The sequence below is a fragment of the Dipodomys ordii genome, unplaced genomic scaffold (assembly GCF_000151885.1).
Source record: "Dipodomys ordii isolate 6190 unplaced genomic scaffold, Dord_2.0 Scaffold1, whole genome shotgun sequence".
NCBI lineage: Eukaryota > Metazoa > Chordata > Mammalia > Rodentia > Heteromyidae > Dipodomys > Dipodomys ordii.
Window position 1 is genome coordinate 44,194,735 of NW_012267217.1, and position 26,581 is coordinate 44,221,315.

Consider the following 26,581-nt stretch of genomic DNA (forward strand, 5'->3'; position numbering starts at 1 on the left):
ACTAGATAGATAGATAGATACTTAAAGAATTGGTTCTGTGTTTTATTAAACAATACAAAATATGAATTCTTCAGATTTTGCTTGTTTTAGTTAAGCCGTTCATAGTTGCAAATAGTCCATTTGCGAACCCAGCATTGGCAAGTGTGATTTAATAAAATAAATCAAGTATGAGAACTTGAGAGATGTAAGATACCTAAGAGATCTAAGAGAGAGATCAGAAGTAGAATAATAGTTCAAGGCTCTGCACTAATTGTTTAGTATTCTTTTTTAGTCTTCTTTTGTTAGCACATCTCTAGTAGGCACTTTTAATTTTTATTGGAGTGCTTAGGCTCAGAAAGATAACTAATGAACCCCAGATCACATAGAAGGGCAGCCTACACTTGGACGTAGTGTTGTGGTGCTGGTGTTCAAATGTGTTGTGGTAATTGATATTAATATTTTGAAACTCATAGGTCTCCCTTGAAACAATTCTATCTTGTATGTGTGATATTGGAAGGATTTTTATAAATTACCTATTAGACTAATTTTTTTACTTAATCCACATTTCATACACTTTAATCCTTTACCATTTTTTTTGGCATATGATATACTTAGAGAAAAACCATGCCCAGTTTCGACCTTAATTAAAGGAAGAAAAAAAAAATGCCCAGATTCTCACTACGACAGGGAAGTCATTTATGGCTTTTAAATGTTAAAACAGCTGGGTGCTGGTAGTTCACTCTTATAAAGCCTGTAAAATCTACTTGTTAAAGAGGCTGAGATCTGAAGATTTGAAGATCAGGGGTCAAAGCAAGTCTTCAGTTAGCTAGCAAGAAAAGTTGGACTGGAGGCAAAGCCTGGTGGAATGCCAGATGTGATTGAGAGAGCCTTACTAAGCGTGTGAGACCCAAAGTTTTAAGTTTTACTGGCACAGAAAAAAATAATGCTAAACAACCTCACTGAAATTAGATTTGCCCTCTGTTGTCCCAAATTATCTCAGTATTTTCCTATTTTCTTTTTAGTTTGATTCATCCAGACACCTCAAATACTGCTCTCTCCACAAGACTTGTTTCTGTTCAGGAGGATGCGGGAAAATCTCCTGCTCGAAACAGGTAAATTGTCAAATAAAAATCATGTATCTTGTGTCTGATTTTGTTTGTTTTCTTAATAGTGAGAACAAACATAATAAAGATGAGATTGTTTGTCATACAATTTCTTAGGTAGAAGCTAGAGTAAGCCATCATTTCCTTTTCACTGAGCTCTTTTCATTTTTATTCTCTCATTTAAAAAGTTTTGTATCTTGTAATTTTTGTTTTGAAAAATGTCCAACTTGCAAAATAGTTATAATAATAGGAAAATAAATTTAATGTATTCTTCATTGAGATTTTACTGAATTACATTTTGCCTATTTTATTACTTTTTATATAATATACAATTTTTGTCAACCATTTGAAAATCAGTAGTGGATACCATTATTTTGTTTGTGTTTTTAGTTAATAGTTTGCAGTTTTAGGTTCACTTTGGCTTTTCTCAATGATACGCATTTGTTTCTTGAACGCCTTGGTAACTTACTTTTAAGTGCTATTCTGAATAGTATTCCATTTTTTAGATGCAACATGGTTTATTCATCTGTTGAAGGGCATCTTGTTTGCTTCTAAGTTTCAGCAATTATACGACTGTTGTTAACATCTGTGTATAGGTTTCTGTGTTTGGACAAATACCAAGGAGCATGGAAGCTGGATCATGTGGGCAAAGTAGACTTAATTTCACAAGACTTTACTAAACTTGCTGTCAATGTGAGGCATTCTGATGTCCTACCAGTTGACCCCCACACACTTCCAGTCCTACTCTGGTTATTTTTGAGAGAGACTTCTCACTTTTTGTTTACGTAGTCCTGTACTGTGATAATTCTGTTTTTATCTTTCCTGCTGTAGCTATGATGATAAGTATGATGTAGCTGTGATGCTGTAGCACCATCACATCTAGCTATTGATTGAGATAGGATCTCTAGAACTTTTTACCTGAGCTGATACTCCTTACTTCTTCTTTCCCAGTAGCTATAACATGAGCCGGCAGCATCCAACCTGAATTGTTTTAAAAGGCACATTTTGGATGCTCTGTGAGTAGCATAGTAAATCAAGGCAAGAAAACTGATTTAGATTAGAATAGGAGAAATGGTGGTAGTGGAGGGGATCAAATGAAAAATGGTCAGACGCTAGATAGATTTTGTACAGATAATCAGTTATACAATAGAGACATCAAAAGTGACTCAGTTTCGAGCCTGAGCAGTTGAAAGAATGGAATTGGCTTTATTGACATGTTGACATGTATTAGACATGTATTAGATGTCAAGAATTTAGAGGAAATGTGCAGGCTTAAGATACAAACTTCGATGTTGTCATCATGTGAATGGCATTTAATTGCGGTAATGAATCTGCATGGACATCATCAAAACAGTGAGTGTTAAGAGTAAATGGGATTGAGATTGAGTTTGGGAAATGAAGAAGAATTAGAAGAGGACTGAAATGTAGAGGCCAGTGAGATGAGAGGAAAACTAGGAAGAGGATTTTTATTAGCAGTGAAGTAAAGAAGGGTTTAAAGGAGAGAGGAGGTATATGGCTCATGTTTTAAATAAGATGAGGAAAAACTAAGTATTGGCTTTAAAATAATATTGGTAGCTGGGGACAGTGACTCACTGCTGTAAACTCAGCTACTTGGGAATAGAGACTTGGAGGATTACATAGTGTGAGATCAGCCTGGGCCAACAAGGAGACAGTCTCAACAAACAAGTTGGGCATGGAGGTATGTAGCTATAATCCCAGCTATATGTGAGGCTCAGTTAGGAGGATTTTTGTCTGAGTTTGGATAAAGTAAAAACATAAGATATGACCTGAAAAGCATTCTAAAGCATGGAGTGCTGAAGTTGTGACTCAAGTTGTAGTTGCTTGCTTGCCTACCGAGCATAAGGCCTTGAATTCAAACCTCAGTACTACAATAATACAGTAACATTGATCACAATAATAGACAATTTCAGTGTGTTGTAGAATAATTGGAGATGGGTTTTGGTATCAAAGGAAGGAGGAAAAGTACAGCAAGGGGAAATGGAGTTAAAGATTTTTGAAATCTAAGACCAGTGATGGCGTTCCTGTTGGCATGTGCACAATTGTAGAATTATCTCCAATTTATAATGTATCTCCAGGTGTTTCAAATTAATGCTAAGATGGATGTAAGTTTTGAGACAGATATAATTTGCTTGATGAGTGCTAATTTAAACATAATTTTAATTATCATCCTTGCCACAACATATTTATTAGTGCTTTGACAGCAAAATTAATGACTTTGTTTTTATTGCCACTATGCTAGAATATTTGTAGGGATGATTGTTAGATAAGTAGAATGTATGAATTAGTGCAGCCATCAGAAAAGAGATTTAAATTAATTGAATAAAACATAGTAGTCTTTGACTAAAGGAATAAATGCTAAAACATAGCTGATTGCTTTAAAAAATTGCCTTGATATCAGTGGTCTCCCATTAACTGCTAATAATTAATGTGCTAAATTTTGAATTATTTCTTACTTTAAAATGTTTTTATAAATACTAGAGAAATTTTTTTTGTGGGGGTGGGTGGTCCTGGGGCTTGAACTCAGGGCCTCGGTGCTGTTCTTGAACCTCTTTGTGCTCAAGGCTAGGGCTCTACCATTTGAACAGCAGTGCCACTTCCAGCTTTTTCTGAGTAGTTTATTGGAGCTAAAAGTCTCACAGACTTTTCTGCCCGGGCTGGCTTTGAGCCTTTATCCTCAAATTTCAGCCTCTTGAATAGCTGGGATTAGAGGAGTGAGCCACTGGTGCCAGGTTTGAGAGAGGATTTTTATTAATCCAGACAATTTTGAGTTGTAGTCCTTATATTTATAAACTGAGATACTCTATACAAATTAAAATCTGATTAATTATTCTCTGATTCTTGATTTCTTTATAAAGTAGAGCTGGTAATTATTTCTTCATAGAATTCTATAAGGCTTAAATGAGGGAATATATTTCTTTTACCCTGATGGATGTGTTATGTAGTGTCTAATACCCCAATGAATGTATTAAGTGATACCAGGACATAGTAGATGCTGCTGCTTTTAATTACTTACAAAGAAATTAAGATTGCCTGTCTGCTTGTCTGACTTCCTTCCTTCCTTCCTTCCTTCCCTCCCTCCCTCCCTCCCTCCCTCCCTTCCTCCTTCTTTTTCTAGGGTTTGAACTCAGGACCTTGTGTTAGTAGGCAGTTCTCTACCACTTGGAGTCCATGTCTCCAGCCCTTTTTCCTGATTTCTTTTTGAGATAGAGTATCAGTTTTTTTTTTCTTTTTTCTTACCTGGACCAGCCTGGAACAGGATCATTTGATTTATGCTTCCAAAGCAGTTAGAGTGATAGATGAATACAAACCACATCCATTTCCTGTTGAGATGGAGATCTCACTAACTTTTTTCTCAGGCTAGCCTGAAATCAAGATCCTCCTAATCTCTGCCCCTGAGTAGCTAGAATTAAGTACATATAGGTGTTTGGCAAGTTATCTTTTTATTTTTAGGTAGTTAACTCATTTTCTAGTTAATTTTTTCCAAAGTAAAAGCTTCATTGATGCTGTTGATTATGTTTAAGTCATTTGTCCAGTAAATTTGCTAAGGCAAAATTGAAGACATTTAAGTACATGAGAGGAAACTAATTTCCATTATTTTAATTTTACTAATTAGGCCAAAATATAATATTTGAGGACAGTATTTTAAATATATCTACTAATGGGAAAAAATGAATTCTTGGGCTTCATTTAGTTGGAGTTCAGAATTAGTGTTCTCAGGCTGGGCACAGGTGGCTCATGCCTGTAATCCTGGCTACACAGGAGGCTATCAGAATTTGAAGCTAGCCTGGGCAGAAAAGTCTGTAACTTTTACCTCTAATTAACCAGCAAAAAGCCAGGAGTGGAGCTGTGGCTCAGGTAGCACAATCTTTGAATGAAAAGAGCTAAGGGAGAGCACCCCCCCACCCCTCCCCCCAACAAATTAGTGTTGTCCGTTATTAAATTGATTGCAAGATCTATAGAAATGAATCTTAGTTCTTAGACTGTACATAAACAGGAAATTGGCTGCAATTGGCCTGTAAGTTGTAGTTTGTATTTTTTTGTCATTCTCCTCTCCTCCCCTCCCTTCCCTTCCCCTCCCCTCCCCCCTCACTTTCCCTCCCCTCCACACCTCTCCCCTCCCCTCCCCTCCTTTCCTCTCTGTCCTCTTTTCCTTTCCATTCCCCACCCTGCCCTCACCCTGGGTTGTGGGGCTTAAACTCTGGGCCCAGGCGCTGCCCCTGAGCTCTTCAGCTCAAGGTGAGCTCTCTACCACTTGAGCCATAGCACCACTTCCGGTTTTCTGGTGGTTTATTGGAGATAAGAGTCTCATGGACTTCTTGCCCTGGCTGGCTTTGAACCGTGATCCTCAGATCTCAGCCTCCTGAGTAGCTAGGATTACGGGCATGAGTCACCAGTGACCAACTCTCCTCTCCTCCCCTATTCTCTCCTCCCCTCTCCTCTCCTCTCCTCTCCTCTCCTCCCTTCCTCCCCCCATCTTTTTCCCTCTCCTTCTCATCTTTACTTCTACCAGGGCTTTAACTCAAGGCCTTTGACTTGTTTTCCTGGTTGGCATTCTATCATTTTAGCCACTCCTCTAGCCTTTTAGCTTTGTCAATTAAAAAAAATCCAATATTTGTAGCAAGAGTTTATATATATTTCTTTTGAAATATTACCAGTATATGAATTATATGGTTGTTTTCTTGTAATCTTTCTGTAGCAACTTTTTAAAAAACTTGTTTACAAATATAGACTCACTAGAAGTTGCATATGTAGTGCAGAGAGATCTAGCTGTTTTCTTCCTTGCTTTCCAAAGCAGTAATACAGATAACTATTGTAACATTAGCAAGGAGTATTTACTTAAATACGAATTTCCACTGTAACTATTTACTAGTAAAGAATTTATAACTGTGATTTTTACTTTTTGTTTTTATTTCCAGATCAGCCAGCATTACTAACCTGTCACTGGATCGATCTGGTTCTCCTATGGTTCCCTCATATGAGACATCTGTTAGTCCCCAGGCTAACCGAACATACGTTCGGACAGAGACCACAGAGGATGAACGCAAAATTCTTCTGGTACCAATCTAGTATTTATGACCTATATTAATTTTGAAAATAAAGTTACTACTTCATTGGTTTCTCTCCTTTATTTTTTCCCTCCCTTTGACTCTTCCCTTCCCTTCTCTTCCCTTCCCTTTTCTTCCCTTCCCTTCCCCATTCCCTGTCTGTCTGTCTCTTTCTCTCTCTCTTTGTTAAGGAAACATAAATGAAATAGTTGGGCATGAAGGCACATGCACATCTCAGCACTTTTAAGTAAGGCAGGAGATTGCAATTTTAAGATTATCTTTGGGCTACATTGTAAGACTGGAAGGAAGAGAAGAGGGGGAGGAATCTAGGGAAAGAGAAAGGGAGAAGGGAAAAGAAGAAAGGGAAAAGAGGAGGGGAATGGGAGAAGTGGGAAGAGGAGAGGGGAGAGAAAAAGGAGAGGAAAAGAAGAAAGAAAGGAAGGAAGGAAACAGAAATAAGTAGCTTATTTTTAACTAGGAGTACGAGAAGTTGATCAAGTGTTCTATTTGCACTCATTGCATTAATATTTTCTTTATGCTTTCATTTGGCAAGCTCATTAGTTGTTTGTATAATAAGAGAGCTTAACTTTTAGTTGGGTCTCAGCTTGTTTAAGCTTTGAAATACATTTCTTACACACATGGAACACTCAGACATTTAATTCCTTGTTTATGTGAGAAAATCAGTTAAGTTCTTCAGTGTTATTTGTGTAAATTAGTGTGTCCTATCCTAAGAGTGACTCACAGAATTGGAAAACATTGCTTCTGATTTGACACTTATAATTCAAAGACTTAAACCAGGTCATTGAGAAGGTCCTTAATTGTAGAAGAAGTAATAACAGCAGAAATGAGTGTCAAATAAAATAACTATATGCCATACTGATTAATCATTAATACTGAGGGAGACAGGAATGGAACAGGGGATGGAACAGAAAAGTGAATCTTTTTTTAAGTGTAAGAAAAGATACATGGCATTTCAAGCATACATAGCATTTTTCATGGAGTGACATAGATTTTATTAGTTGGAAGAGTTAAGTCTATTGGCAATGAGAATGGAAAGTTTTTGAGACTACCTAGTAGAAGGCAAAGAATTAAGTCTTACAAGTTTTGATTTGAGCCTATAGTTGCCTAACAACACTGAAATTTTTTTTGAAATGAAAATAATTCATGGGAGGTTTTTATTTTATTTTTTAAATGGACATATTGGGTATAGTTGGGTGTAGATAAGAATAGAGATTGATGAAGTGAAGGTTCCTAGCATTGTTTATCTTAGTAAGATTGACAGTTGCCTCCTACATCTCCGAACTAGACAATTTTGCATTTAATTTAGAGACTGATAATATGTGTCATTGACTGGAAAAGAAAGTACTTGTGGTAATTGGTTTTCCATAGAAGAAAATGGTGTTTGGAATTACACAAATTGAGTTCAAGCTATTCTGTGTATATGTCCTTTGTATTCAATCATCTAACTTAGCTACCATAAAGAAATGCCTTTCAAATTCCTCTTATGCATCTCAGAATCACAAAAAAGTATCTGGAGATGTGTATAACAACTTTCTGAGGGGTAACTATTTGCTCATAATGTGATTACAGGACAGTGTTCAGTTAAAGGATCTGTGGAAAAAAATCTGTCATCACAGTAGTGGAATGGAGTTTCAGGATCACCGCTACTGGCTGCGTACACATCCTAACTGCATAGTAGGGAAGGAGTTAGTCAACTGGCTAATCCGAAATGGACATATAGCCACAAGGTATTGTGATCTCAAGAAAGAGGTCTTGAAAATATTTCGTAATTTGTTTGTAATGAACATACATGTTTGAAAACGTAAGGGTAACATCTTTGTGAGTCAGAGTTTTATTTGTTTGATGATTTGGGGAACTAACTAATTAATCGCCTCATACTTGGTTTTAATTGTTAAGAGAATAGTTTCAAGAAGCCAAATTGGGGTCACAATTTACTATATTCAAAGAAGTACACAGAACCCAGTAGTAAAGCAAGATAGAATGTAGATAGAAGAAGCCTGCTTCTCTTCTCTAATCTAGACATGACCGACTATGTTGAGAATTGGTGATAAGGCATGCTTGAAGCCCTGGTAGTCTCACAAATAATTTGTAACAGAAAAGGAGTAGCAACAGGGTTTGCTTCCTTTTTAAGTCAACATATCCTCTATTTTCTCTACTTGTAGATGAATGACTTCTCTTGGGAAATAACAAGTAGCTAAAGAAAAAAATAAAACCAGACAAAAACCTTTTAAGCTTTACCAATTTTGACTATATCTCCTTTTAGCTTTGAGCCTTTAGTGAAATTATTCAGTCACTTTGAGACCTGAACAACTTAGTTTCATGTTTAGGGAAATACTTGGTATTGTGAATAAGCTGTGGGCATGAAATGGTTAAGTGCTCTCTAAATTGTAACATATGTTGAATGTCTTATTTTGTTCATATATTTATAAATACTGTATATACATATTTATAACATTTAGTATTGTCTTCTCATTAAGACTGTAAGCTCTTTGAGTGTAGGAGCCATGCTAATTTAAACATTTTGTACCTCTGCTTAGGAATTGGGTATGTATTGTGTAATCAATGAATGCATGTTGTGATTAAAATTGCCAATGGTACCTTGAAGAGTTTTTCAATTTGCTTCACATCTTTCTTGTTTTGTTTCTTACCTACCCAAGGATCATTTGACATTCCAATGGTTAGGACTGAAAAGAAATTAGATAGTGTCTTATTGTATACTTATAAAACTATTCGGATTTCATTTTTTTTATTCAGGGCACAGGCTATAGCAATTGGACAAGCAATGGTTGATGGTCGTTGGTTGGATTGTGTTAGTCATCATGACCAACTTTTTAGAGATGAATATGCATTGTACAGGCCTCTGCAGGTAATTATCAGTGTTTATTCCTAATGTAACAAACTTGTTTGAACTTCTTCATCAGTAAGAATAAAAAGTAGTTGAGTTATCCAAAGATACTTTTTTCTAGAATGCTTTTTCCTGTTGTTAGAAGATAAAACTTTTTTTTTCTTTTGCAATGCTTGGGATCAAGCCAAGCGCCTTGCACATGCTAAGCAACTGTTCTGTTACCAAGCTTTATCTACATTCCCAACCCAGTTCTGAGGTTACCTCCTACCCTCCACCACTCCTTTCTTTGCCCTTTTTCCCTTTCTCCCCCATCTCTCCTATTCCCCACAGTTGACTATACCACTTAAGCCACATGTTTGGTTAATTGGAGTTCTGTCTGGGCTGGCTTCACACCTCAATCCTTAGATCTCAGCCTCCTGAGTAGCTAGGATTACAGATGTGAGCCATCAGTGCCCAATTGTCTTTTTCTTTTTAAATGTATTTAGTAATGAAATCCTCTGATTAGGATTAAATGCTTTATATGGTAATGTTTTTGTGGTATTACAGTTACTTGCCATTTAATTGTCATAATTTTCAGCTATATCAAGTATTTTTAGAGCTAAGAGAATGAAATGTATGCATGATAAGGTGATTGAAAAATTTAATGTTAACTATGGGAATAGATTTTGACTAGCAATGGTAAAATAATGATTAACCTTTAATTTTAGGGAAATGGAAATTACTTAAATGTAGGACTTAAAAAATGATATGCTCTTTTACTCTTGAGTATGTATAAAAAAATACTGCTTGCGGGGCTGGGAAGGTGGCTCAGTGGTAGAGCGCTCACCTTACATGCCTGAGGCCCTGGGTTCAATTCCTCAGCACCACATAAGCAAAAAGAAAAAAGCCGGAAGTGGCGCTGTGGCTCAAGTGGTAGAGTGCTAGCCTTGAGCTGAAGAGCTGAGGGACAGCGCCCAGGCCCAGAGTTCAGGCCCCCACGACCGGACCCCCCCGCCAAAAATACTGCGTGCATGTGTGCGAGCATGTGTGTGCATGTATGTGTGTGTGTGTGTGTGCTTGTGTATAGTTTTGTGAACTAGAATTGGAAACTCAAGAAGACCAGTTTGGTGTAATAAAAAAAGAAATCTGTATATTTCTGCATAAATTTTAGAATTGGGAGAGGGTTAAAATAAACTCTTTACTATCTTCCTTCAGTATTAAAAGATTAAACTGTAAAACATGTATACCAAAGAAATATTTTATTTTTAATGTGCTACTTAAGTCTTCTCATTAAAGAAAAAAATATTTTTTAGAATTATCAGTATAATGCTGTTGTATAGATTAGTTTTTGTTAATTTTTGGCATTACTGAGGTTTGAATTTAAGGCCTCTGTTTACACTCTGCTATTTTTACCATATTCTCAGCCTTTTTTGCTATAGGTTTGTGTGTGTGTGTGTGTGTGTGTGTGTGTGTGTGTGTGTGTGTACTAGAACATAAGACCTATATTCTCACTTGGCTTTTTCACTCGAAACTGATATTCTACCCCTTGAGCCACAGCTCCACTTCTAGTTTTTTGGTGGTTAATTGGGGACTTTCTGTCCCGTTGACTTTGACCAACAGGCCTTAGATAATAGCCTCCTGAGTAGCTAGGATTACAAGCTAAAACTACCAGTGCCTGGCTTTCTTTAGACAACAATTTTTGAGAGAAGTCTTTGTTGTTTTACCAAGGGCTGATTGCACCACCATTCTCCTACCTCCAGTTCTCTTTTTACCTGGAATTAGAGGCACATACTACCTCACCTAGCTTATTTGTTGAGAATAGGGTCTTGCTCAGTTTCTCCTTGGGTTGGCCTTAAACTGAGGACCTCCTATCTCCTCTCACATATTACTATTATTTTAAAATATAAATATATTACGTTGTTAGATTTGTAGAAATGTTGCCTTACACTTTATTTGTAATGTGACACCTTCAACATTGAAGATCGATTGCTTGATGCTGCTGTGATCCTTTCAGAGTACAGAATTTTCTGAGACGCCTTCTCCAGACAGTGACTCAGTGAACTCTGTGGAAGGACATTCTGAGCCATCCTGGTTTAAAGACATAAAATTTGATGACAGCGACACAGAACAGATAGCTGAAGAAGGTGATGATAATTTGGCTAGTGAGTTTGACTTTTTTTTTTAACATTTTAGTTTTGTGGACCATTACTGTGGATCATTACTGTGTTTGTATGATAAAATAATGTCTTGTTTGTTGAATTACATTTTGTGATTTATGGCTTTCACTCAATGTAAACGATCTTGATAACAATCCTTGTCTTAGATACAGTATTTTCTAAAGAAACCAACTTGGTAGGTGCCTGATGTTTCCCGATTTTACCATAGTCTGTAGTTTGCAGCAGCTTAAAAATAACTCTGAGCTAATCATATCGCAGCAGACAACTTTCTCACCTCTTTACTATGATACCAGACTTTCTCTCTGCAGAACCTCCAATACATTTCTTCATTAAAATTTTGATTTTTATATTTAATTTGCTCAATTTCATTAAGTCTATACAGAGATACATGAAAATACTGTATCCATTTTGGTATTGCACATTGGGCTTGTATATTAAAAATCCATTTTTCTCCTTTCCTCCAATACCCTGATAAAACCCATTTTTACTCCCCTCCTCTCCCTATATTTCTTTCCCCTTCCCAACATTAAAAGATTCTGCCAGTCCTAGCAAGCGCACCTCAGTCAGCAGTTTCCAGTCCACAGTGGACAGTGACTCAGCCGCTTCCATCAGCCTGAACGTGGAGCTGGACAACGTGAACTTCCATATCAAGAAGCCCTCCAAGTACCCACATGTGCCCCCTCACCCTGCTGACCAAAAAGGTAGGAGGTAGTCACCATTTGGAATCCAAACAGGCTGGAGAGCTGGGCCATAGGATCTGTGGCAGCCTGTCCTGCTGGCTTCCTCTGTCCCATATAGCCAAGGGGATTTGGACTGGGTTTTATTCTACCCTTTCTCATTTTCCCAGCACTTCCTCCCCCACACCTTTTTTTTTGTTGTCCGTTGATTCCTTTTATTTCTTTTCCTCCCTCAGTACCACCAGACCCAGTTTAAAGCTTATAGTCTTTACAGTGAACTACATTTGACTGCTCTTCCCATAATGTGCAACTTCCAAGGTGGCATTTCTTTGCATTCGTAACATGGATGTTCTGCTCTATTCTTTTCTCTTTCTCCATTTAACATTTTAAAGCCTACTTGCCTGTGCTATTTTGCAGTAACAGTATTTCTCTAAGCTTGTTCAGATGCTTGAGCTTAGATTGGGGGAAAATTATTCCCACATTTCAGAGTCTCTTCCCACAACAATTGAAAAAACCTATTGTGTATATTTAAAAACGATTCTGTAATTAATAAAAAATGAATTATTCTTAGAGATCTTACATGTTACTCCACTGACTCATAGATAATAATGGTGCATTTAAAATCACTTAGTGTAAAATGTAAAACAAGGTAACCATTTCTAACACCTAACATATTAGTAAAAAACTAAAAGACCTTTTTAAAAAAATGGATGATTGCTACATGCAATTAGGAGCCAATTTAAATTATAGTCCAAATATGATGTTAGGTGAAGGTAAATAAAACATGAGTACATAGATAAATAATAATGGAAGTTCATTTTGTCATAATAACTGAAAGAATATTATAAAGATCTTGAGGTCATGATTTCTCTGGAGTTTGAGTATTAAATATTTAACCCTCTAAGTTGAATTGTCTCTTCATTTAGATCTGAAATGCCTTTCTGATTCTTTGCTACTATTTTTCGTTAAAAAAATATTTTGAATTAAAAACTCTACATTAAAATAATTTTAAACCTGTTTACATTTCCTCAGCAATTTTTTCATATCAGTGTAAGTTTTCAGCAAAATATGGTAAAAGACCATGTTAAGAATTACAATACAAAAAAAGAATTATAATACAAAGGTGTATCTTACTTAAAAGTAAGAAACTTAGAATCTAGGAAGAGATCTGATTTTCAGTAAGCCATAAGTAAGATACATATCAGGCACACATCTTTGTAGGAATCCTAAAAACAGAAATTGAAAAATGATGGAGAACATTTGGGTGAGTATGAAGGACAAGGAAGTACATCTGACACTTGTTGACAGTTGACTGTTATCTGATTACAAGGAGGATGTTATAATGTCTAATGTCTTTTAATATGAATGTACAGATAGTGAGGTATTGTATATCATGGCAGAAAACAATCTGTTCTTTGGACATTCCTTTGATAGTTTCATTTTGCTGAAGGCAGAGTGAAAAATACACTTGTGACTTGCTAATGATTTTCACCTTTTAGAAAAGTTAAGATTAAGTTTTGAAAATCTTGAATAAGTGATGTCAGAATTCATAATGGCAAAGGATAGACTGTTGAATATAGGTCCCATATTTATTTTAGGAAGCTTGCTTTAAGGTACTGATAGAGGAATGAAACAGCAGGCTTCAGTAATGACATTATTATAGGGAAGAACAAATTGAGTACACTCATATATCCCTCTCTTTTCCTCTAGGCAATGAAAGCAAGCATCAAAACAAATGAAATTAAAAAAAAAAAGAACAAATTACATCTCTAGAGAAAATGAGAGGTGAAGCATATGTAGTAGAAATTGAAAAACCTGTTTTTCTAAAACCTCTCTGATTTTAAATCTTTAAAAAGATTGCAAAAGTTGGGAGCAGACACCTAAAGATGATGATGAGTCTGAAAGAGGTGCCAGCACTTGTAAGAAAAATGACAGGATAGCAGAAGTCCAGACTGCATTAAAGGTTGGAGAAAATGCTAAGGATTTCTGAGAACAGATTCAAATTACCATAGAAAGGAAAATTAAGGCAAATTATTTAGGGAAATTGATTTTTTTTGTCAAGATGAAACATATCAGGAAAGAATATACATCTAAGAGAAAAGTGAAATAAATCAAAGTATGTGAAGAGATATAGAGAATACCTGGTTATGTGAGTCTATTACGTCTATTACTAGCTTTAGGCAAGTAATATGCCAGATTATTGAATTTGGGTCTGTGATCATGGAGTTGGGATTTGGTATCTTTGAAGAATTGTGTGAAGTTGAGAGCATCTTAGATAACTTTAGTGATGTATGTGTTAAAATTTTTTTAAAAGGTAGCTTTTTGTGGCATTGGAAGGTGACAAAATTGTAGAATATTTCATGAACAGTGTATACTGTGATGTCTAGAAAAGGATTAGTGGTGACTGCACCTATACTGGTTAACTGAAATAAAGAATTTTCCAATAACCATTTCTGTCTTAAGGTAAAAGGTTAGTGGAGCAGGAAAATATGATGTTTTTTCCTTACGTTGATGAGCATTTGATGGTTCTCAGTAGCTTTGTCAACGGAAGTGACCATTTTGTACTTGAAATATATTAAAACAATAAAGGAGATTGTCATTATTTCTTAAAAGTACAGGTTCTAGAGTTAGTATGAGCTCTTTAAAAACTGTAAATTGAGCCTGGTGTCCGTGGCTTATACTTATAATCTTAGCTAGTCAGGAGGCTGAAATCTGTAGAATCTGAGGATTCTTAATACAATAATTTATCTCCAAAAAAATGGACAGTTTGCTAGAGCTGATAAAGATTTGAACTTCAAACAGACCATTTTGTCATAACTTTAAATTGATATTGTTTCTAATTCCCAACTAAAAGTACTTCACAGCTGAGTGCTCATGCTTGTAATCCTAGCTACTGAAGAGGATAGGATCTGAGTCTCTTATTCAAAGCCAGTTCCAGCAGACAAATTTGTGAGACTTTTATCTCCAGTTAACCAGCACAAGTAGTAGAGCAGCAACTGTGCAAAAGGGCCAACTGATAGTTAAGAGGACTGGAGTTCAGATTCCAGTACTGGTATAAAAACAAAAAATTGTAAATTGATAAATTATTTTTATGGGACACAAAGTGTTGTTATGACATGTATACAATGGAATGTTTAAGCTAGTTAACATACCTGTTACCTCAAATATTTACCATTTCTTTATGGTAACCTTTGAAATCTGATTTCTTAGCAGTTCTGGAATATTTAACACCCTATTATTATCAACTGCAGTCATCATGATTTATAATAGAACTAAAAAAACCCCCCAAAAACAAAAAAAACCTTATTTCTGGCTATCTCACTGAAACTTGCTCCTTATTCCCTAGCCTGTAGCAATCATACAAAGCTACAAACTTTTTTTTTTTTTTTTTTTATGAAAAGCCACACAGAATATAGTGTGTTTGGTGAGTGAAAGAGCTCAGCAGTTCCACTACTAAGTCTTAACACACGGACCTGTAGCTCACGTTAATGTTTATGCCATATATCTAAGGATCAGGACCAGTCTAACAACAGGAGGAAACAGCAGCTCCTTAGTTATGTAATAGAGAAGTGTTTTTTTTGTGGGGAGGGGTCTGGGTATATTCAATATTGCTGAGCACTTTTTTTTTCCTCCCAGCACTTTTTAAAAAAGGTCTATACTTTCAGTGTTTTCCAGATCCACAAATCATTAAATTTACTAAGTCATTATGATCTAGAAAGAATAGCTTGAAGAAATAAAAATTTAAATACTTTATTTTCTTAAGTAATAGACTAAGAACAAGGCTTTAAAAATGTTTACTACTAATATTCTGGGGGAAACCATTCTGAGTTATTCATCTGATTGATAAAACTTCCCTTCCTCTTGCTTGAATGCAGTGATGTTTCTTTAGCAATAGTCTGATGTCTAGAATGAGGGCCCAATTTGAAGTTTTTTGTTCAGTTCAATCTGAATAGAGGGAGAGGCTGCCAGGATCCTGAGACACTTGAAAATGTTGCTAAATTAAGATTAAAGGGCTTTGTGACTTTAACTAAATATCACTATCTTACTATACTGTGAAAATTGTGAAATTTATGTAATCAATCACAATAAAAATTGCTATAAAAAGATTAAAGGGCTTACATGTTGAAAGTGGGGAAATGAAGACTTTCTGTTTGTTGCCTATAACTATCTAAAGAGTCACCAAAAGAAATTGTATTTATTTTGTTTCTGGCTAAAGGAAAAGTTAGGCCCAGTAGTTAGGAGTTGTGATGCCACTGTGCGTTGATATGTCCAGGCACTGACACATGCCTAGATGTACACCTGTCAGGGTTATGGAACAGATACCGCATTGGATGAGAGGCTAGGTGGACTTAGTGTCTTCTAAAGTTCCTTTTGATTCCAAGTATTTGAAATGGAAAATCTTGATTTAGAACAAAAAGTTATAATAGAGAAAATTCCAGCATTAGACAGGAGGTAATTATAAGGTGGACCTGTGGTCATCTGCTACCTTGATAGTCTATAATTTGAGGACTTTAAAGATTCCTTAAGGCACAATTCTTTCTCACTATTTTTTTTTTTTCTTTTTGGGCTAGTTTGGGGCTTGAAAGTCAGGGCCTGGCTGCTGTCCCTGAACTTCTTTCACTCAAGACTAGCACTATACCACTTGAAAACAGATCTACTTCTGGCTTTTTGGTGGTTAGTTGGAGATAAAATTCTCACTAACTTTATTGCCCAGGCTGGCTTCAAATCATGATCCTCAGATCTCAGCCTCCTGAGTAGCTACAATTATAGGCATGAGTCATAGACCTTACTAGGCTTTAGTGTACTAAAAATTATTCCTTATCCCTTTCTCTTACAAGATTGAAATATAATAAAATGTTTTGCTCTGAATTGTAGAGAAGATGAACATGGACTACCAGGAAGTAAAAGTTTTCATTCCTGTTAAATAAATAAAAATGGGAATAGCTGTCTTTTATTTATTTATTTTTGAAATGAAAGATAATACTTACTAAATATTTTCTTATGGCTTAGCCTATTTTTTTTTATAATTTATTAAGAAATTTTTTTTTGTCGGTTGTGGGGCTTGAACTCTGGGCCTGGGTGCTATCCCTTAGCTCTTCAGTACAAAGCTAGTGCTCTACCACTTGAGCCACAGCGCCGCTTCTGGTTTTCTAGTGGTTTACTGGAGATAAGAGTCTCACAGACTTTCTTGCCTGGGCTGGATTTGAACTGTGATCCTCAGATCTCAGCCTCCTGAGTAGCTAGGATTATAGGCGTGAGCCACCAGCACCTGGCACCTAGACTTTTTATGGCTGAGGAAATTTAGATTTACGAAATTTGTTTTGCTTGTGGTTTTTTCCAAAAAGCAAACTGCTTAGCCAGATACTGGTGGCTTGTTGAGAGGCTGAAATGAGGGGGATAGAAGTTGAAGGCCAGCCCATGTAGAAAAACTTGCAAAATCTCTTATAACTGAGGGTAAGCATGGTAGCACATGCATATTATCCTAGTTATTACAGGAATCTTAAGGTAGGAGGATTTTAGCTCATGTCTACACTCAGGCAGGAAGCAAAACTCTATCAAAAAATAACAAGCACAAAAGGGCTGGAGGTGTGGCTGTACTAATAGCAGAGTACCTGTTTAGTAAGCCTGAGGCCCTGAGTTAAAACCCCAGTATTTTTCACCTCCCGAATAAATGGTTCATAAAATTTCTAAGTCTCTTATTTTTAGAAATTTCTTAAGGGAAGTGTGATCTTTAGTTCATTTTTCACTATTGGACTTGGAGGTTTGTACAATTAAAATATATTTTGTTACATGAACCATTGTTGGAAAGTTGGACAAGTAGAAAGTTGGACAAGTAGTACTTAGAAAGTGAAAAGCCATAGATCTAATTTTCTCTATGTAGGAAAAAAACTGGATAGAAGAGCAGTTTAAATATACAATGAAGAAACAGTTGCTTGGGTCCAGAGTATGTGGCCCAGGACATTTGTCCTATGTTCTCCAAAATTCATCATCGTTAAAGGAAAAAGGAAGGAGGTCTTGTGGATTAGAAAACAAAGAGAGACAACCAAATTGACATATATGAACTTCATCAAGTTTGATGGAAGAGAAAAGCTATTAAAGACATTTAACGGTTGAATAAATTTTAATTTGATATTAAGATGTCAGTTTTTTAAGGATGTAAATGGTATTGTGCTGTAAAGAAGGATGCCCTTATTTTTTAAAACTGAATGATGAAGTATTAGGGGTAGAGTGTTTTAAAGTTAGTCAGGAAATAGTGTAGAGAGAACAGATGTAGCAAATCCTTAACAGTTATTGAATCTAGATAGACAATACAATATATTGAATCTAGGTAGAAATATATGTTTGAAAATTTTTTTCTTGTGTATGTTTGAAATTTTTTTTCCTAATGTATTAAGGAAAAACAAATTCTGTAATCTAAGTTTTGGTGGAAGAAGTAATGCTTGTTTAAAATAATACTTAGTTGAACTACACTTTTTTGAGGCAAGTGTAGAAATAAGGCATAGTATCTGGCTTATATGCATACTTGGTTGTTTATGTTGTATTTTTGACATGATGCACTTGCACTTTTGAAATATTTCCTCTGCTTTTGAGAGATGCGTGTATTGGCTTACAGTGAATACATTGGATTTTAAGGCCCATTTGTTTATAAATGAACTTGGAAAAAAGTTTATCTTGAAGGAGTTAAATTATATTGTGGTCACCTGTCATCCCATCATTTGAGAGAGTAAGACAGGAAGATCAAGAAACTTGGAAACTAGACTACCTGGTGAGACTTTCTTAAAAAAAAAAAAAGGGGTTGTGGTTTTATTTGCATAGTAGAAAGAACCAGGACCCCATTTAAGTTATGTTGGCTCATCTACCAAAAGAAAAGTTTAAAGAGGAAGTAAAGTGGAAGTTTCACTTGTAAGAAAATCATTTAAATTTTTGAAAGCAGGAGTATATTCAGCAAACTGTTCCAAAACTTTTTGGAAGTATTTGGTTAGAATTCAAAACTTTAAAACCTGATCTTTTTCTTTTAGTGTTACTTTTATATGAATTTGTTTTGTAACTTATGTTCTGTGAAACTAAAAACATTTTACATTGTTTTCTAAGGTGGCTTCTCTATGAACTACTTTGCATGTAGACAGAGTCATTATTTGTTAAACTGTGTAGTTGTACAGTAGAATGGGCTAGTCATTACTAAAAATTTGAGTTTTATAAACTTTTTCAGCTTTGGTAACTGAATACTTCTCATTCGGGAAAATGATCTATTATAGATGAGCTAACATTTGAATTAAGGCAAACTATTTAATGGTTCTGTTAAATTATTCAAGTCTATTAAGGTTAGCAGGAAATGTATACAAGTATGAAGAAGTTTCTTCAGTTTACTGCATAGTTATACGTTTAGTATGAGTAATAGACTGCTGGGTGTGGGTGTGTTCTCTATAATTAGTTTGGCATATTGTAGTCATATGTCTTTTTTTTTTTTTCCTTCCTCCTATCTGTTCTCTCCCTGCTTTGCAGAGTATTTGATTTCTGACACTGGAGGACAACAGCTCTCAATAAGTGATGCCTTCATCAAAGGTAATTTTGTGAATGGCTGTGTATGTATGGGGTTGTCTCTTTTGTTCTTGAGTGTATACTTAGGTCCTAATGCATTGATTCCAACAGAGGAAGGGCTGAAAGTATGTTTGTTTTAATGTCACATGAAAGTAATTTTGAAGATGTTCAATGATGTGATAATGTTGAAAGATAATATAAACTTGGACTTGGTTTGAGAGAAGAATTATTTCTGATTTGAAAAGTAATTGTAAAAGTTTTTTAAAAGAATTTGAATTTTATGGTATAAAATAGCTTATACTTTCTATACCATGACTGTAATAGTAAGTACTGATAGGTACATATCATCAAGGATTGGCAAGTTTGTCAAAAAGCTCACAGGAAGATATTCAGCTACTTGAGGGCGCAACTTATATTTGCATAGTTAGAAAGAGAAGTAGCAGAGGGATAAAGAAATAACTCTGCTATTCAACTTCTTTGGGACAAAGGGGTATAGAAGAATATAGGCTTTTAAAAAATCCCTTCTTATTTTGCTTATTATAGAGTAAAGACATTCTAGTTAATACACAGCTGCCACAGTTTAGTTCTCAAATAAAGGGATAAGGGGGTCCTTTTTGGCTTTCGGTTAAGGATAAAAGAGAGAAGGTAGCACACGGTAAACTGGGGAGGCCAATTGCAGCTGATCTCATAACTTGGCAGTCTTTCTAGTTTACTTCCAAATATCTGGTTCAACTGGAAGTTTACAGACTGGCTGTTGATGTAATTGGAATGTGCTAGTCATAAACTTCATACTCAGAGGCACTTGTTTTAATATGGTTGTTTGCTGAGTTAGTGGAAATTTTGTTTCTTGATTGGTTTGCTTTAAAAAGATAATGGTAAGCATTTTGCAAACATTTCCCACCTCTTTTCAGTTATTTAATCTTCCTATTCAGTAATAATAGCGTTCAATAATAATGTGACTAAAAAATAGTTTAGTGAGCATTGCAATTGTTTAATGAACATCATTTTTGCAAAGCATTTGTTTATTAATTGTTTTATCTTGATCTGTTTTCACTCATCTGAAAAATGTAAAGATTTTACAAAATTTGATATAAATTGCTTGTGTGTGTATGTGTGTGTGCATGCATGTGCTAGTACTGGGGCTTAAACTCAGGGCCTAGACATAGTCGCTTAGCTTCTATGCTCAAAGCTAGCACTCTGCTACTTGAGTCACAGCTCAACTTCCTGCTTCTCTGGTGGCTAATTGGATAAAAGTGTGACAGATTTTCCTGTTGGGGCTGGCTTTGAACTGCACTTCAACATCTCAGCCTCCTGAGTAGCTAGGATTATAGATGTGAGCCACTGGTCATGCTTTTCTTCATGTTTTAATATTTTTATAGCTTAATTTCAGTCAGTCTTGTTAAAATTTGGTTAAAAAACCTCAGTACCAATATTGAAAAAGTAGTACCATGGAGGACCATCTGAGTAGACTTTCTGCATTGTTACCTTACTGTTTGGGATATGTGAGTGGGGCTTCTTTCATGAAACTTGGGTACCTATACTACCATACATTGTTGTACCAGTATTCAGATTTTAGTTGAATTCAGTTCTAGTTTGTGATTTTTGTAGGGAAAATTACCACTTACTCTACCAGTGCTCAAAAAAAAAAAAACCCAAAACAAAAAGAACAGGCAGTACAGAAATTTCATTTTTCCTTTTAGAAGCCATGTTTATTTTAGTGACATGAAAGTCCTATTTACTTATGGAAAGTTACTTTTTCAAGTTTTGTCTCAAGTTTTAGCTTTTACCAATTGTTTCTGTAATTTTTTTCTTGTGTGTGTGTGGTGCTGTGTATTAAATCCATAGCTTTGTACATAATTATGTAATTGCTCTATCATTGAGCTATAAATCAAGCTGCTGTATTTTAAACGTGATTATGTATGTACATATGTATTTGTGTATTATATATTTTTATGGATTTATGTATTACATTTTTATGTAGCTTATATAATTTATGTATTATGTGTTATTGCCATTTTATAGCAATAAATAATAAGTTTTTAAATTCTAAGCATATGAGTAGATGACATAGAATATGATAATGAAGTAATGACTTCTTGTCCTATACTTAGAATCCTTATTTAATCGTCGAGTAGAAGAAAAATCCAAAGAACTGCCTTTCACACCTTTGGGCTGGCATCATAACAACCTGGAGCTTCTAAGAGAGGAAAATGGGGAAAAACAAGCAATGGAGAGATTGCTGTAAGATAATGAGCTTTTAATTTATTTATTTACTTAGGTGCTAGTACTGGGGGTTGAATTTAGGGCCTGACATTGTCTCTGAGGTGTTGTTTTTTTTTTTTGCTGAAGGCTAAAACTCTGCCACTTGAGCCACAGCTCTACTTTTGGTTTTATGGTGGTTAATTGAAGATAAGAGTTCATGGATTTTTAGCCCTGACCAATTTGAATCATGATCCTCAGATTACAAGGTGTGAGCTACCGCTGCTTGGCTGGCAATGAACTTTTTCATTTTAATTTTTATATCTTTAGTATTTTAGGCTTATACATAATTCTTTCTTTTTATAAAGTCAAAAGTACTGTAACTACTAAGAAGATATATTTCTTATAAAAAGGGCATTAAATGACTTGTTTCTATTTAAATTTACATGTCAAAATTTCACTTGAGTAAATTAAAGGGAATATCTGATGGTCATGGATCTCATGTGTAAAACTAAGATAAAAATGTATTGAAAGAATAAAATTGATCAATAGCCATTGAAATGCTTGTTTTCTTTGCAGATTGCTTGTTTCATTTGTACAATTACTATATTAACTATGCAACTTTCTTGTAATGTTTTTGTAGTTCAGCCAATCATAACCACATGATGGCACTACTCCAGCAGTTGCTCCATAATGAGTCATTGTCATCATCTTGGAGGGACATCATTGTGTCACTGGTCTGCCAGGTTGTGCAAACAGTTCGACCTGATGTTAAGCACCAGGACGATGATATGGATATACGTCAGTTTGTTCACATCAAAAAGGTACGTTCTGTTATATTTTTCTAATGCTAGGAGCTGATGATAATTGGTAATTTGTCCTTTATATTAATCTTGAGTCCTTGTCTTGAGTTTAGCTAGGTGATCAGTGGAGGGTTTTGCTGTCTACTTAGCAAAGTACATGTAGGGATTAGTGGGGGGACCACTCATAGGAAGTGAGAGTTGGACTGAAGGCATAAGTTGGGTAGAGATTACTGAGAATCCAAATAAATATAGTTTCTTCCTTTGTTACTTCCTCTTTTTGACACATCTGTTATGAGAAAGCCTGTTCTTACAGTTCACTGTCACTATTCTGTGGAAAAGTGATGGGTAATTGCTTTAATTATATAGTAGTAGAGTATTGCATGCATTTTTTTTTTTCTTTTTGGGTCCGGTCGTGGGGCCTGAACTCTGGGCCTGGGCACTGTCCATCAGCTCTTCAGCTCAAGGCTAGCGCTCTACCACTTGAGCCACGGCGCCACTTCCGGTTTTTTTCTTTTTGCTTATGTGGTGCTGAGGAATTGAACCCAGGGCCGTGAGCATGCAAGGCAAGCTCTCTGCCACTGAGCCACCTTCCCAGCCCTGCATGCATTTTTTTTTTTTTTTTTTTGCCTAAGATATTTAACTTATATAATTGCAGATTCAATTGCTGTAGGAACCAATTTTGTTAGTATTTTAGAGTATGATAAATCACATTAGAGAATATGTGAGGAGCCTATTTTTTCTGCCAAGGGCCATTTGGAAACTTCACTCATGGGTCATACAAAATTACTAACTTAGAAATTAGCTTGCTATATTTGACCAGGTGTTTGATCAACTCACTCCTAATGTGATGGCTAGAACTGATTGTTTTTGGTGAGGTGTGTGATGTTTGCTAACATTGATGTTTATGTTGCTATGAAAAAGCTCCTATATTTACTGAATTGTAAGTCCCACCTGCTATGGACTTGGCAGAGACAGACCAAATATTTTCAAAGGCTCATAGGTCCCCATTAGCTGGACATTCCCCAGCCCTCCATTTAGTGAGAAAGGTGTAAAAAAACAGGCAGTCACGCTGGGTTGCCATTAATGATGGGTTGAAAGGAAGAACTATGTTCTGGAACATTTTGTCCTTAATCTTTTAAAATGTTAAGATATAATAATATCCATCTATGATTTAAGACTTTATCACTGAATTTTATTATTTTCTTGATTGCTCCATTAGATCCCAGGTGGAAAGAAATTTGATTCTGTGGTTGTCAGTGGCTTTGTTTGTACCAAGAACATCGCACATAAAAAGGTAATATGATTCAGATCAACAGTGAAATTCTTCAAAATATGACTGGGTGAGCAGTGGATTTTTTTTGTGTGTGTGTGCCAGTATTGTGGCTTGAACTCAGGGCCTTGGCACAACCTTTAGCTTTTTTGTTCAAGGCTAGCATTCTGTCACTTGTGTCATATTCTGTCACTTGCACATTTTTTGTGGTTAATTGGAGAAAAATGTCACAGACTTTCTTCCCCTGGCTGGCTTTGATCCACAGGATCCTCAGGGTCTCAGACTCCTGAGTAGCTAGGATTACACTTAGGAGCCACTGGTACCTGGCAACTTCTAAATCATGGTAGTAAAAAGTAGAATGGACATAAAAGGGCAACTAGTAGGAGGTTTGTGGAGGGTCTCCAGAGCTGCGGACAAGTAGATGGAAATTTTGGTAACGGGAATTCACCAGATGATATCATTTCAAAGAGATAGGGTTTCTGTAATAGATAGGAGTCTTTCAGAAAGCTTAGCATGGGAAAACTGGACTTTCTTGTAGGGTGAACTATAGAGCTATCTATCACTGTTATCCTTCTCTTCTGCTGTATCTCTGCTCTCTGTCTTGAGGCTTCTTCCTAGCATTAGAACAAAATGGGGTTAGGTTACATTGGATATTAAAAAAATTTTCTAATCTCAAGAGCTCTGTTTTCCACTACAGGTCTTTTTTTTTTTTTCTGTGCATTTCTTTTTTTTTTTTTCCCCCTCACTATTTTTTTTTTTTGTGAAAATACCATACAGAGGGGTTACAATTACATGGGAAAGATAATGAGTACATTTCTTATCAAGCATCGTTGCCTCCTCCTTTGTTTCCCCTTCCCATCTCTTCTCATCCCACCCCCACCCACCCAATCCTTCCCCCCCCACCCCACCAAAGTTGTAAAGTTCATTTTTCGACATAATGACTTGTATATCTCACTGTTGCAATGGATCCACCTGTATCCCTATTTAAACGATTTGTTTTTTCTCTTCCCCTCCACAAATTATATCAACATCAAATACAGTGAAAGCATGGGTTATACCATGGGGGAGGGACATACAAATCAACAAAGAAATAATCTTATAAATAAATATGTTAGAAACAATCCCAGGAAAGAAAAAAAAAACATTTGAATACTTATCTTTCACTATAGATCTTTACTGGAGATTGAACTCAGAATTATCACTTGAGCCACACCCCCAGCTCTGTTTATATTTGTTTTTGAGATAGGGTCTTGTTAACTTGGTTCTAGATGACTTCTTACCTCCATGTCCCAATTAGCTTAGATTATAAGTATGAGCCACTTTGCCTGACTCCTCTAAGCATCTTAAACTATGTTATGAAGGCTTCTGATTCTTAAAGTACAGTGTATACCAAGATCATTTGTGTTTTTTTTTTTTTTTTTTTGGGTCCGGGAGTGGGGGCCTGAACTCTAGGCCTGGGGCGCTGTCCCCTCAGCTCTTCAGCTCAAGGCTAGTGCTCTACCACTTGAGCCACAGCGCCACTTTTTTTCTTTTTGCTTATGTGGTGCTGAGGAATCGAACCCAGGGCCTCATGCGTGCAAGGCAAGTGCTCTACCACTGAGCCACCTTCCCAGCCCTAGATCATTTGTGAACCCAATAAATGTGTGGATCCCTAAATTCATCTAGAAATTACCATTCCATAGATATAGAAGAATAAGAGTATGGAAAAGATAAAGAGAGAAAGAGTGGTACAGCATTTAATGTGGACAGGCATTTCACATATTTCCAATGTCATTTGTTGGTTCTCATTTTCAGAAGCCATTGATCCACATCCATGTTTGTAGACCTTGGTATGCTTCAGAATCACCAGAAGGAATTTTAAGAAACCTAGAGAAACTCTGTCCTCATCTCTGGGGACACTGATTTTGGTATAGCAAAAGCTGAGGCAAATTCTAGCCTGAGCAACTAGATGACTGGACTGTAGTCCCTTAGTCTGTTTCATTCTTATAAGTGTAGACAAACACAGTTGATTGTCCTTTGGTTTCCATGGGTGATTGGTTCTAAGGTCCCCTGGGGATCTGAGGATGCTCAAGCACTTTATATAAAATGGTATGGCATTCAAATATAAACACTTTCTTATACAGTTTAAATTGTCTATAGATTAGTTATTCTACAATTTAAATGGCATGCAAATAGTTTTTATGACGATTTATTTAGGGAATGATGATAGGAAGAAATTATCTGATCATATAAGAGCCAGTATTCTTCTGTCCGATATTTTCTGTCTGCAGTAGATTGAATCCCTAGATTGAGTTCACAGATAGGGAAATTGTGATATAGAGGGCTGACTGTAAGGGAAATTGTGATATAGTGGGCTAACTGTAAGGCATTTAGCCTTCAGAAAAATTTTAATGATCATAAATAAAAGTATGTTTTATTATAAAACAATATTTTATTGCCTTGATCCAAAATCATTTGGCATCTTCATATATAGTGTTACTAAAACAATATTATCTTTTACAAGTAGTATTTAAATCCAAATTAAATTATGGTTATTGAATTAAGAGGTATATATGTTACATTCTCACACAAGTTGAAGAAAATCATAGGTGGGTGTGGAAGAAACATATGCATGAATTACTGGTTTTTCCCACTAATCATATTTAGTGATAGTCTTTAATTTGCTGTTGCTAAGAGTCCTGAATATAGATTCCTATTTAGTCTCTGTTCTCAGAACTGTTTGCCAGTTCATAGTCTGTGAGCTTGGTCAGTTTGAAACTTTGATTATAGGATTCAAGCTATTTTGTCTTTTTTTTTTTTTTTTTGGGTCTGGTCATGGGGCCTGAACTCTGGGCCTGGGCGCTATCCCTCAGCTCTTCAGCTCAAGGCTAGCGCTCTACCACTTGAGCCACAGCGCCACTTCCGGCTTTTTTCTTTTTGCTTA

General features: G+C 35.9%; 1 protein-coding gene across 1 annotated transcript in view; it reads left to right on the forward strand.

Moving 5' to 3' along the window:
• The window catches only part of Pikfyve (phosphoinositide kinase, FYVE finger containing), an 81,165-nt gene that overhangs the window by 14,662 nt on the left and 39,922 nt on the right, over window positions 1–26,581 (forward strand). Inside the window, exons 7-16 of the mRNA XM_013016748.1 lie at window positions 1,002–1,091; window positions 6,020–6,158; window positions 7,739–7,896; window positions 8,924–9,035; window positions 11,008–11,155; window positions 11,704–11,871; window positions 19,351–19,410; window positions 21,498–21,627; window positions 22,229–22,409; window positions 23,608–23,682. Of these exons, the coding sequence (XP_012872202.1) occupies window positions 1,002–1,091; window positions 6,020–6,158; window positions 7,739–7,896; window positions 8,924–9,035; window positions 11,008–11,155; window positions 11,704–11,871; window positions 19,351–19,410; window positions 21,498–21,627; window positions 22,229–22,409; window positions 23,608–23,682 (1,261 nt within the window). The remainder of the gene's footprint in view (window positions 1–1,001; window positions 1,092–6,019; window positions 6,159–7,738; window positions 7,897–8,923; window positions 9,036–11,007; window positions 11,156–11,703; window positions 11,872–19,350; window positions 19,411–21,497; window positions 21,628–22,228; window positions 22,410–23,607; window positions 23,683–26,581) is intronic.